The 13,681-nt window shown below is 40.7% G+C and overlaps 1 protein-coding gene across 2 annotated transcripts in view; it reads right to left on the bottom strand.

Annotated features, from left to right (window-relative positions):
• Positions 1-13,681, bottom strand: part of coro7 (coronin 7) — a 168,978-nt gene that overhangs the window by 14,972 nt on the left and 140,325 nt on the right. For both annotated transcript variants that reach the window (XM_072559696.1, XM_072559697.1), the window contains exons 11-16: positions 10,104-10,161; positions 9,140-9,285; positions 5,753-5,848; positions 5,397-5,552; positions 726-867; positions 17-192 (exon numbers count right to left, since the gene is read on the bottom strand). In XM_072559696.1, the coding sequence (XP_072415797.1) occupies positions 17-192; positions 726-867; positions 5,397-5,552; positions 5,753-5,848; positions 9,140-9,285; positions 10,104-10,161 (774 nt within the window). The remainder of the gene's footprint in view (positions 1-16; positions 193-725; positions 868-5,396; positions 5,553-5,752; positions 5,849-9,139; positions 9,286-10,103; positions 10,162-13,681) is intronic.

The raw sequence follows: 13,681 nt of genomic DNA, 5'->3' as shown, positions 1-13,681 counted from the left end.
ACTGCCAAATAATCACCTCCAACACAGCAATCTGCCCACCCGACACCTTCAATGGAACTGCAACACGTTCACGATTTGCACAGAATCCATCAGATTCGCCAGGCGTTGTCAGGTTTAATCCCTTCAGATTAGTGATGTGTGTGCCCCGATGAGACACTGTGCCTTGTATATGTCTGAATTTTGAATTATTGCCTGAGAAATGAAATATAAAAGACATTGAAAATATAATCACCACAGCACGAAAATACCATCTAGCTGCTCCTGGCATCACACAAATGATCTGAGTTCTAGTTCCACACAGCTAAGACACCAGAGGGTCAGTTGCCACTCTACACAGTGAGTACACTGTGCTCAGTCCTGAACCAGCATAGTATACCATACTGTCATTCCTTCTCCCCCGAAAAGGTCAGTGCACTCTCAGTCTAGAACCCACACAGAGAGAACACCCAAGTGTCAAGTCCTGACCCACCTAGCAAGTATACCAGTACCTAACCTGCTCCAGACATTGTCATTCCCAATGCTACATGGCAAGCAGATCAAACTGCCATTCTGACCCCATACAGTTTGTCACCTGTGCTTATCAACCAATCTTCTAATCCCTTCTAGATTGCTCGAACTTCAGCTTCATTTTCTCTGCTGCTGAAGCAGTTGCTTGATTGTAGCAAATAGTTCGAACTCCCCCATGGCATTGAGAAACAGCTTTTCAGCTTCTCCCTCTAACTCACCCAAGATGCTGTGGAGAGATTTCTGGCCTTGAGGGGTTGTTACAAATTCGGTGGACTTTGAGCTGGTGCTGCTCGGAGAGGTGATGGATGATGAGGTCATTGAGCTGATGGAACTCGATGATGATGTCTGTCCATTATCAACCTGAAATTTATTTTAAAAAGAACACATGCAACCCTAAACAGGAAGCTCGGGAAAAAGGGGAGAACAGACAGCAGTAATTGCAAATGTTGTGCTCAAAACAAATTGAAACTTTTCATGCAAATAATCTAAGGTTAGGCTAAAGTTGAGGAACAAACACTGCCATCAGGAACAAGTGTCCTGGAACCTGGGTAATTTCCCTCAGTTTTGTTACACTTTCCTAATGGCCTCTTAATCATTCCCAATTTTATTGCTCCACTATCGATGGCTGTGCTTTCAACTGCTTGATCTCCAAACTCTGGAATTTCCTCTCCATATCTCTGCTACTGGAAGACTTCCTCAAAGCCACTTTACTCAAATGTTCTAAATCTCTACGTGATTTGGCTTCAAATTTTGTATGATAATTCCTGTGAAACAACTTAGTACATGTTAATATGATAACAGTACTACATAAGTTGTTTGCTTGATGGATCTCCAGACTATTTTCGATCTTGTGGACGAGGGAAGACAAATCTCTGTATTGAATTTGTTGTTCTAGCTCCAGCTGGGAGTAAATAGGTGTAGTGAGAGATGATGAATGGGGGAGTTAAATGCATTTATTTTTATCTAAAGGCTAATTTTTCTTTAATTTAGCAATTAATGAAGAATTACTCTTTAGTTAAGAGAAATTACATTTTATTCCGGCCTTAAAGTATTATACATTGACTGTGAGGTTAAGCTGGTTAAAATTGGATTTGAAAAGCTTGAAGTTAAATGTTTTGGGAGGGGATAATGGAGGTCTTTCCTCAGTACTGCCATGTCTGCATCGAGAGGTGCTTTGTGTGGACAGAGTGCAAATTTGGAGTTTGGTGTGTAAGGGCACTCATTTCTTTTCTTACCTTTATTAGCATTGGCTCTTAGTAATTAGTAATTGGCTCTTACTTTGGTACAGGGAAGAAGCTGATTGGCAAGAAAGTATTTAAGTTATTCTACTTATTCTAACTGTAATATTAGGTTTTAAAGTTATGACATGGCAGGTCAGCTTGACCAAGTGGAATAAATGTCCTTCCCATATATGGGAAGTCACAGATACACCACTTGTCCTACATGAATGAATCTGCAGGAAATATCAACTGCATAAGCTTGTGCTCTAAAATATTGATCTCAGTTGGAGTTACTGTTGGGTATCCATGAAGCAGAGAACCACAGAGTGACACATTTAGGGAGGTGGTCATACCACAGGTGTGTATGTAGAAGGAGTGGGTAACAGCCCAACTGGCAGCTACATGAACCAGCATGTATTGTAAGAGTCCCCAAATCTATCTGGCTTGCTAATCTGTTTTCCATTTTATATTTTATAGTGAAGATAGTGGTTCCTGAGGGGGAAGTCCTGAGCCAGAGCTAAGTATGTGGCACTATGGGTGGCTCAGTTATACATAACAGAAAAAGAAAAATGGAAAAAACAATAGTGAAAGGGTATTCCATAGTTAGGAGATCAGGCAGACATTTTTGTGGCAGTAAATATGAACTCTAGGATGGTGCCTTGTCTGCATGGTGGCCAGGATCAAGAATATCACAGCATGTGGCTACAGGCCATCCTGCTGGAGAATGGTGAACAGCTAGAGTTTGCGGTTCACATTAGTACCAACACATAGGGTGGATCAGGAATGAAATCCTGAAAACAGAATTGTTCCTGGAATGGCAGAATTGTCCGACAAGGAGAGATTGGGAAAACTGGGCCTGTATTTGAGAGTTTTGAAAAATGAAAGCTCATCTCATTGAAACCTATAATACTTGAAGGGATAGACAGGATAAATGCAGGCAAGATGCTCCCCCTAGTTTTAGACATTCCATCCAGGAGACGCAATTTCAGTATAATGGGGATGACATTTAGGATTGAAATGAAGGGAAATTTCTTTACACAATGGGCTGTGAATCCTTGGAATTTTCTTTCCCAGAGATTTGTGGAAACTCAGCAATTGAGTATGTTAAATGTAGAGATTTGACAGATTGCTAAATGTCAACAATGTAAAATGATTTGGGATAGTGTGGACAATAAGCATTGAAGTGGATGATCAACCGTCATATTGAATGGGTGAACTTACTCGACAGGCTGACTGGACTACTCCATTCCTACGTTCCACAGTTCCAACAATGCTGACGTTTTATGTTTTATAAATGTCCCCTTTATCTTGAAATGAATTGGAAATTTTTGTAAGAAGGACAGAGAGTTCAATTTAACATTTCTGCTGGGAGATAGGCTTGTGTGATCTGGTTGCCATGGGGAGAGAAAGGCAAGCAAAATCCATTCAAATGTTGAATTCCAAATTCAAAATGTTAAGCACCTTTACACAGTACCTCTTAGAACAACTTCTGTTTTAAGACAAAGAAGCTACTGCCATGGGGAATCAGGTGAACTTTTTGCGTTGCTGAGTTGACAGGATGCTTGTGGTAGATAAATACCTGTTAAAAAATCTGGAAATGGAACAGTTGGGGGCTCTTGGAAATTTGAGGAATGAAGTCACTAAGGTGGTTATAACTAGAGCCAGAAAATTTGGATCATGTGGAATAATTTTCTAAGGAACTAGAGGTTTCCTCCTGGTTTGGTTATGAGTCGAGCATATGGGAGAGCTGGGAGAAGCTGTGGTATGTTCTAATCTTGTACATATTAGCCAGAAGCTGAAAATGTGTTGCTGGAAAAGCGCAGGTCAGGTAGTATCCAAGGAGCAGGAGAATCGACGCTTCGGGCATGAGCCCTTCTTCAGCTGCCCGAAACGTCGATTCTCCTGCTCTTTGGATGCTGCCTAACCTGCTGCGCTTTTCCAGCAACACATTTTCAGCTCTGATCTCCAGCATCTGCAGTCATCACTTTCTCATATTAGCCAGAAGCAAATATTCTGTGAAAATGTTCCAAAAGAGTAATTTAGTTGTGTTTAGTTAATGTAAAAGTAACTTTTCTTTAGTTTGATGCATAATGATGCTACTCAATTAATTAATATAGATTGATTTTAGTTGGTTTATTGCTGTAAATGTCTTTGAAATCTTATCCTTTGTGTTTTTTTTGGGTGAGATGGGAAATTTATCTCTTTTTGAAAAGAGATCAGATGTACAGGAATCATAATACATGTCAACCAATATTTAACTGTAGATCAGACTTTGGGAATTGAAGGGCATTTCCAGTGGGCAATACAATATCATCAAGTTTCTCTGAGAAGATTTACTTCGATCCACTTATTGCATTTCATGGTGTCACCACTTATAATCTGTCAAGCCCACCAAGGACACATTTACTGTAAACCAGATAATCATTGTGACCATATCCACTATCAATCATATCAATGCTGCATGCACTATCAATCTCTCAGACTACACCTCTGTGAATCATTCAACATACCCGCTATTAATCACAGACAGAAACAGGAATTATACATTCAGTTCTGGTATCATAAATAAAACTTTGGTTCTATTGTCTTAAAGCCAGTCCCTCAATTTATTTCTTTCTACTTCTTGCATTGGACCTGGAAGGGCAGGGAAGCAAATTTAGTAGAAGCTTTGTATAGAATAAATATTTAAAGGAATAATGTGCAGGGCTGTAGGGAATAAACAGGGAAATGGAGCTCATTGGAATACTTTACCAAAGAACTGGAAAAGGCATGACAGACCGAGTGGCCTCTTTCTATGCAGCAGCATTCTATGATTCTATTATTTTCCAATATTCATCTGCTTGAAAAATCTTGACTAGTTCTGGAGAAGCATGCTTGTTATTATGACATGCTTTAATTTTAAGATGCCATAATTTAATTTTTGCTCAGTTCACCCTCCCATTCTGAATTTTTTAGGTTGCTTTACAGCAGAGAGTAATTCTCCACTTTTATCAATTACACTCAGTCAGACCATTCTTTAACACCTTCAATTCCACACAATACACAACTCCTTATAATATCATCTCAGTTGAACTACTCTGTCATTGTAACACACAGTTTTATTATCCCAGGTATCTGTGTCTTCTATCATCTCCCATGGTGATATATACCCATGGTGTCCAGGATTGAATACTTTCTTAAGGTGAGGTGGAACTAGCAAAATGGCAATGTTTTATATGCTTCTTCTCTTGTGATAAAGCCTTGGCTATCAAAGCTCTCAGGAGCCTATGAACCACCTATCATCTACTACTTCTCCACCAGCCATTGTATCCCATTTGAACTATTCCATTGTTGCTGCCACTATGTTAACCATTCACTTACTCACTCACTCACTCTGTACCGAGCAATGGGGAGCTCCGTTTTTGTGAATACTCTGGCAGAGCCAAAGGTCTGATTTGCAGTAGATTCTGTTTAGAGGGATGGTTTCTACTGGTTTTGTCAAGAATGGGAACACATATTTTCTCTCAACCTGTACCTGTCTTAATTAATCATGTGGTTTGCAAGAACAATTAATTAAGTGTGCAATGATGAGTTTATTTAATATCCATTTATCCCATTACTTTATTAATGTCCCATTATATCAGCAGAATTGGACTGTCACTTACTCTGAGTGATTGAAATACTACTTACTGATTTTCCCATTCCCCAAGACATGTCTTCCATTTCTTTTTCTTCCCTGCGAGCTTGTTGTCTCAATTGTGTTGAGGTTTCCCGCAGACTGGGAATAGCAATGGAGGTGAAACTCTGCTTTGTGCGTTTGCCTGGATCTAAAGAAACTTTCAGTACCTGAAGGAACAAACACCAATGACAGCAACTTGTAAATACATACAGCTGAAACACAGAACTGGAACCCAGTGGCCACGTGTGGAGAGAGATTAGGACACAGAATGAAAGGGACGGTGAGAGACACAGAAAGAAAGATTGAATAAGAAACTCAATTCAGGAGGGACATAGACAGATGTAGACTACGGGAGGGTGATATCTACCTGCTCATTAGATCCATTGAACCAGTCCAGTGCAGATATTGAAGGAACTTTACCAGGAGTGTCTGGGAATAAATCATCATGGAATTCGTGGAGAGACTGTGATAATAAATACAAAACATAAGTATACTGGTAATATTTGTTGAAGAAGATCATTGCTTACACAGTTTGTTTTATTTATTAAGATGTCAGCTCACCGCCAGGGACAGCATTTATTGCTCATCCGTCATTACCCTTGAGGTATTGCTGGGAAGCTCCTGAACCTCTGAAATGCATTTGGCCTAGATGTACCAACAATACTGTTAGGGAGACAGTTCCAGGATTTTAACACAGTGACACTTAAGGAAAGGTGAAATCTTTCCAAATCAGGACAGTGAGTTACTTGCAGAGGAACTTGCAAGTGTTGATGGCGATTTTTCCAAGTATCTGCTGTCCTTGTCCCTCTAGATGGTAGTAGTGGGTTTGAAAGGGGTGGTCCAACGACATTTAGTGAATTTCTGCAGGGCATCTTATAGGTGCTACACACTGTGGTGACTGTGCATCATTGGTAGAGCAAGTGATGTTTATGCCTATGGTACCAATCAAGCAGGTTGCTTTGTCCCAGATGGTGTTGAGCTTCTTAAGCTGTGCCTATCCAGACAACTGAGCACTATGCCATCATGTTCCTTGTGCCTTGTAGATCGTGGACAGACTAAGGGGAGTCAGGAGGTAAATTACTTGCTGCAGGATTCCTAGGCTCTGAACTGCTTGTATAGCCACAGTTTTATATATATGGCTAGTCCAGTGATGATAACGCCACTGAATGTCAAGGATGATGGATAGATTTTCTGTTGTTGGAAATGGTCATTACCTACCACTTGTGCAGCTCAAATTATACTTGCCACTTGTCAGCCCAAGAGTCCAGATTAGAGTGGTGCTAGAAAAGCACAGCAGGTCAGGCAGCATCAGAGTTGTCAGCCCAAGTCCAAGTCTAGCTGCTTTTGACTGTGGACTGCTTCGGTATTTGACAAGTTGTGAATAGTGCTGAACATTGTGCAATCATTTGTGAACATTCCCATTTCTGAGCTTATGATGGAGGTAAGGTCATTGATGAAGTAGCTCAAGATGGTTAGGTTTAGAAGACTATCCCGAGGAACTCTTGAAGTGATGTCCAGGAGTAGAGATGACTGACCTCCAACAATCATAACCATCTTCCTTTGTGCTAGGATTGACTCCAACTAGCGGACAATTTTCCTGTGATTTGAATTGACTGTTGTTTTGCTAGGTAAAATGTGGCCTTGATATCAAGGGCAGTCACTCTCATTTCACTTCTGGAGCTCAGGTCTTGATAATGTTTGATCCAAGGCTGTAGTTTTGTGTTAGTGAGCAGTTTATTGCAAAGCAAGTACTGCTTGGTAGCACTGTTGATTATACTTTCTATCACATTACTGATGAGCAAGACTGGCCAGGTTACATTGCCCTGCTTTTCGTGTACAGGATATATCTGGACAATTTTCCATACTGCCCATCTATCTGGCACTTCTGGATGAAGATGCTGCAAATACTTCAGCCTTACATTTATGAGCTAGGATACCCCCATCACTGTGGATGCAAGTCTCCTCCACAATAGAGTGAGCTGCTAAACATTCACTATTTTTCATGACTGGATTATACAGCACTGCAGGACTACAGTCCATCGGTTGTTTGTAGAATTAAGTTTTGTTATAGCTTCACAAAGTTGATGTCTCAATTTTAGGAGTGCTGGCATTGCTCCTGGCATGCCCTCCTGCACTCTTTATTGATCCAGGATTAATCCCCCTGACTTTATAGTAATGGCAGAGCAGGAGATGTACAATGGAGATGTGAGGTCACACAGTTCATTTAAGTACAATTGCATTGCAGCTGATGGTCCACAGCACCTTAAATGCCCAATCTTAGTTGCTAGATCAGTAATATGAAGATGAGCCACAGTTTCCACAAGGATTGCATGGTGGTCACTCCTACTGATACTAATATGAGCATGTGCAACTGCAGTAGGCAGATGTTGGGAAGGAGATCAAATATTCTTTTCCCTCATATTGGTTCCCTCACACCCTACCACAGACCTAGCAGTCATGTCCTTTAGAACTCAACCAGTTCAGTAAGTAGCTGTGCTGCTGAGCTACGTTTGGTGATGGATATTGATGCTCTCCATCCAGAATATATTCTGTGCCCTTACTGCCTCAGCGTTTCCTCCAAGTATTGTTCAACATGGAGGAGTACTGACTGATCAGCCGAGGGACAATGAATTCCTGGTAATCATGAGGATGTATCCGTGACCATGTTTGACACCATGACTCTTCATGGGATCATGAGTTAACGTTTCAGACTCCCATGGAAACTCCCTCCTAAATAACTGTCACTGTGTCATCACCTCTGCTGCCCTCTGGTTGGACAGTACATACCACTGGGATGGTATTCGTGGATTCTGGAACATTTTCAGATGTGATTCCTTGACCATGTCAGGCTTGACTAGCCTATGAAACAATTTGACACGAGTTCCCAGATGCTATAAGGATGTTGCAAGGCCAAAGGGCTGAGGTTGTTATTAATATTTCTGATACCTAGGGCAATGCCGGATGGTCCATCCAGTTTCATTCCTTTTCTGAGGCTTTTTAAGCAGTTTGATTCAACTGGGTGGCTTGCTAGACTACCACAGAGGGCTGTTAGGAACCAAGCACAATACATTGGTCTTGAGTCATGTGTAGTCCAGGACAACAGCCCTCCTTCCGAAAGTGCAATGGTGAACCAGATATAATTGGACATGGTCATCATTGGAAATTTAATTGCAGATTTTATTTGAGTGCAAACTTCACCGTCTGCCATGGTGGGATTCAAACACAGTTCTTATGGTCTTCCCCAGAATAGTACTTGGATCTCTGAACTACCAGTCCAGCAATACAACAATGCCTTCACTTCTCCAAGCCAATTTTATACTGAAATGATTGTTAAATTGAGAGGCTAATTGTTAGGTTGTTACCTATAGGGTTTGGGGATGCATGTGTGGGTGTTTATTAGTGGAACTGTGATCAATTGTGAGGGAAACTGTACACTCAAGGTGGTGCTGAGGCAGAAAGAGAATATCAGAAGAAAAGTTTCCAAATAAAAATCAATAAGAATATGGAAGAAATTGTCATACATGACTGCTGGAACTCAGGGAAATGCAATTGTTGAGAGGAAATACGTAATAAAGAAAAATATTACAGAATTAGGAAGAGATCAGATTGGTCAGTTGGGTGAGGTGGACCAAATGTCTTAAGTTCAGTGAAACCATTGAACTAATTTCTATCTCACCACATCTAGCCTCAGAACTAAGGGCTGTGCATTGAGTCAAGTGAACTGAGCTCCCAGTTTCTGATCATTATTGGTTACCTTGCGGGGCACGTTGTAGCTGATGGGCACAATGGAGTTCTCAGTGAGCTGCAGTACTCGAATTACTTCACACGACATCACATCCAGTGCAAGTTTGGGCACCATGGCAACACCCTTGGACTTCAAATCTGTCATGCATTGATTCACTGGAGATTCACACAAAGTTAAAGTAAGACCAAAGGTAGAAATTCACCTGTACCTCTACCAATGACACCTACTGCATCCATTGCACCCAGTGTGGTCTCCTCTACATCAGGGAGACAGGACGCCTTCTTGCAGATTGTTTTAGAGAACATCTCTGGGATACTCGCACCCACCAACCCCACCACCCCGTGGCTGAATGCTTCAACTCTTCCTCCCACTCTGTCAAGGACATGCAGGTCATGTGCCACCTCCATCGCCAAACCATTACCACCAGACGCCTGGAGGAGGAATGCCTCATATGCCGCCTTGGAACCCTCCAACCACATGGGATAAATGTGGATTTCAACAGCTTCCTCATTGTTCTCCCCCTCATTATCCCAGTCCCAAGCCTCCAATGTGGCACCGCCCTCCGGATCCGTCCATCATTGCCCCCTCTGACCTATTACCTTCTCCCTCACCCTCATAAACCTATTGCTTTCCCAGCTACCTCCCCCAACCCCACTCCCCACTTCCATTTCTCTCTCAGCCCCGACCCACAAGCCTCATTGTTGATGAAGGGCTTATGCCCAAAACATCAATTCTCCTGGTCCTTGGGTGCTGCCTGACCTGCTGTGCTTTTCTCAACAAAGGCAGGCAAAGTCTGACAATGCATGGACAGTGGGATGGAAGACAGTGAGCATTTCCACTGCAGTCAATACATTGGAATCAGTCATGACCCATAGCACAAGGGGAAAGATGCAAGAACGTAAAAATGGAGGATTACAAAGGTGCTGTCTGAGAGAGATTCAAGAGATAGTCATTCCCAGTCAATTAATTTTACCTTGGGTTAAAGTGGCATCTGGAGTGGACACTTCAAAGCAATGTAGAACATTATCACCCTGCAAAGAAAAACAAAGATGTCAACGGAGCACAGCTTTACATAAACTGACTCATTACATAGACAAATGTGTGTGTGAGACACATGTACAAATTTGTACCATTACCATCAACCTCTCACTGCCAATTAAATGAAGCAGATATCTGTGATTCCACGGCTCAGACAATGGGAATAATTTTACATCACATCTCTCCCTCCTAAGCAACTAAGTGACTCCTGCTCCTGGTCACTGCTAGCTGGAACTTGCTTACCAAGTCACTGCTGTAGAAAGGTACCAGTCAAGAGAACAAAAGAGCAGAATAAATAGAAGTGAGTAATTCAACCCCTCAAGCCTGCTCTGCATTGCAAAAAGTAATGGTTGAATTGGTCTTGGCCTCAACTTGATCATCTTGCCTGCCTCTCTCTCCCCCCAATGATCTTATGACTCTCTTGCAGCTGAAACAATTCAACCACAGACATGCATATATGATCAATGATCCAGCATCCAGTGCTCACTGGGATACAGTATTCCAAAGATCAACAACTCTGAGGGAAGAAATTCTAGCTCTCCTCTCTCTTTAATGGGAGATAACTTATTCAAATTGTGACCCTAGTTCTAGATTCCACCATAAGGAGAACATGGTCTTTGCACCCAACTTGTCAAATCCTTCACGTTATATGGTTTAATTAGATTACCACTCAATTTTCTGAACTCTTATTAATATAAGCATAACAACATAACACCTGTGACTATCAATGATACAAATATCTCAGCAAGAGGCCCAGCAATCACTTCCCTAGCTTCCCACAGAGTTCTAGGGTACACCTGATTAGGTCCTGGGGATTTATCCATTTTTATGCGTTTCAAGACATCCAGCTCTTCCTCCTCTGTAATATGGACATTTTTATCTACATTTGATATCTTCCATGTCCTTTTCCACAGTAAATAGTAATGCAAAATACTTGTTTAGATCTCCCTCATCTCCTGCGGCTCCACACAAAGGCTTCCTTGCTGTTCTTTGAGTGGCCCTATTCTCTCCTTAGTTACCCTTTTGTCCTTAATGTATTTGTAAAAACCCTTTGGATTCTTCTTAACCCTATTTGCCAAAGCTATCTCATGTCCCCTTTTTGCCCTCCTGATCTCTCTTTAAGTATACTCCTCTCCCTTTATACTTATCTAAGGATTCACTCAATCTATAAAAGCAAATTACTGCGGATGCTGGAATCTGAAATCAAAAGGGAAAATGCTGGAAAATCTCAGCAGGTCTGGCAGTATCTGTAAGGAGTGAAAAGAGCTGACGTTTTGAGTCTAAATGTAGACTCGAAACGTCAGCTCTTTTCTCTCCTTACAGATGCTGCCAGACCTGCTAAGATTTTCCAGCATTTTCTCTTTTGGTTTCACTCAATCTATCCTGTCTATACCTGACATATGTTTCCTCCTTTTTTCTTATTCAAATCCTCAATTTCTATAGTCATCCAGCATTCCCTATACCTACCAGCCTTTCCTTTCAGCCTAACAGAAATATACTGTTTCTAGACTCTCGTTATCTCATTTCTGAAGGCTTCCCATTCTCCAGTCGTCCCTTTACCTGTGAACATCTGCCTCCAATCAGCTTTTGAAAGTTTTTGCCTAATACTATCAAAATTGGCCTTTCTCCAATTTAGAATTTGAATCTGAAAATATGAAGACAGATTTTGAACCGATATTATTGAAATCATTGTTGTTTTCTGGAAGACTATGACGTTCCTAGCTTGAAGATAAGATGCTGTTCCTTGAACTTAATTAGGATGATGTTGGAAGCTTTTTTTTTAAGAAAGAGGTTTTCTTAAGCTGTTCAGACATGGCTCTGGAGCAGATGGAACCTGAACCCAGGTCTCCTGCCTCAAAGATAGGGATATTACCTGTGCACAAGGGCTTTTTTTTAAAGACATTTTTATGTTTTCTTTATTTAACCTATTTTTTTAAAAACAACCTACTTTTCTAAACAACCTGTTCAGAGATGTTAGTACACAACACTAGAGCAGGTGGAATTTGAACCCATCTCTCAGTTCAGGGTAGGGACACTACCATTGTGCCACAAGAGGGCCCTTGAACATGTTCTTCAACTCCTTGTATCAATTCCCTTCAGCTGCATAGACTTGGTTGTTGTGGGTATCGCCATTAATAATAGGAAGATAGCTCAGGTTTTAAAATGGAAACCAACAGCTGTTTTTTGCAAGTTAGAGAAAGTTAAGTTATTATTTAGTTAATTAACATGAAACTATTTTTACTCAAAAAGTCAAACTGGATTGTATGCTATCTATGTTAGCTGATATTTGTGCAGACAATGTGATTAATGATTTACAAGTCAGAGCCCAGATTTTCTCACTGCCTCATGTGACTCATTACAAACCACATCAATCGTGATGTTCAGTGCTGAAGGAGAGTAGGAGCTGAGGGAGGCAGATCATTCAAGCTACTACAGATGATGTTGTAGTTAGTGCCTCAATGTGAGCTCTGGTCCTTAGTTAATTGTGACTCGGGTAGGTGGTGTGGAAGTTTAATACTTTCTTTAATTATTGTATGCAACAAGGTTTGGAGCAATTCTAAAGAAGTCTCACAGGACTCAAAACATTAGCTCGGCTTTGTCTCCACATCTGCTTTAGTTTAAGATTTAGAGCAGATTGTCCATCATTGATCCTAAACTGCCTTTTTTCTTTCATAGCTCATATTATTCTTATTCTGTTACAGCAGCCAGCTTTCACTATTTTGCAGAACATACCTCAAATTAATTTGATCATTCTTTAACCAGTTTAAACAACTTACATATTTTTTCCAAAAGTCTTTTAAATTTCACCTTACACCATACACGCACTTTTTCTCTCTTGTACACACACACACACACACACACACACACACACACACACAATGTTGTAGGGTTTGAAGAATACACTTAGAATCTTTCCTATAATAAGGTCTGTCACATAACATTAGTTCATGATAGTAACTGCAGGTGCTAAACATTTGGAATGATGTAATTACACAAAGTTTTTAATACGATCGTCAGACTTATAATATCCAAGATTAAAACAGGCAAATGTCTAAGTTCAAAAGCAAATAACCATTATTCACTTGCACTTACATAAATTTCAGAATTGCCTGTTAAGAGTGTTTGAAGTGCTTTATTTACTTCGGGCTTAACAACTTGTGAACTTACAAGTGCTAACTTGTTAATTCACAAGTTGTTAATAATCAGTTATTCGTACCTTTTTAAAAAATGTATTCTTTACACTTAGTCAGATCCTTCTAACTCTGCAGATATGATCTTTCAATAACAGAAATAGAGTGAGATCTGATTGAAATCAATCCCTTTCGGAGCTGAAAACTGGGAGAGGCCAGTATAGTTGATCCACTCGAGTCAGAGCTGGCATTTACTTTCGGACTCAAAATTTCCCTGACACAGTATCAAAACAGCATCTGCATGATGGGATGAATCATGAATTTGGAGGGGACCTGATAACTGGCACTCACTAAACTTGGAGACAGGGAAACACATAATTGG

The sequence above is a fragment of the Chiloscyllium punctatum genome, chromosome 40, assembly GCF_047496795.1.
Source record: "Chiloscyllium punctatum isolate Juve2018m chromosome 40, sChiPun1.3, whole genome shotgun sequence".
Lineage (NCBI taxonomy): Eukaryota > Metazoa > Chordata > Chondrichthyes > Orectolobiformes > Hemiscylliidae > Chiloscyllium > Chiloscyllium punctatum.
This window is presented reverse-complemented; position numbering and strand designations above follow the sequence as displayed.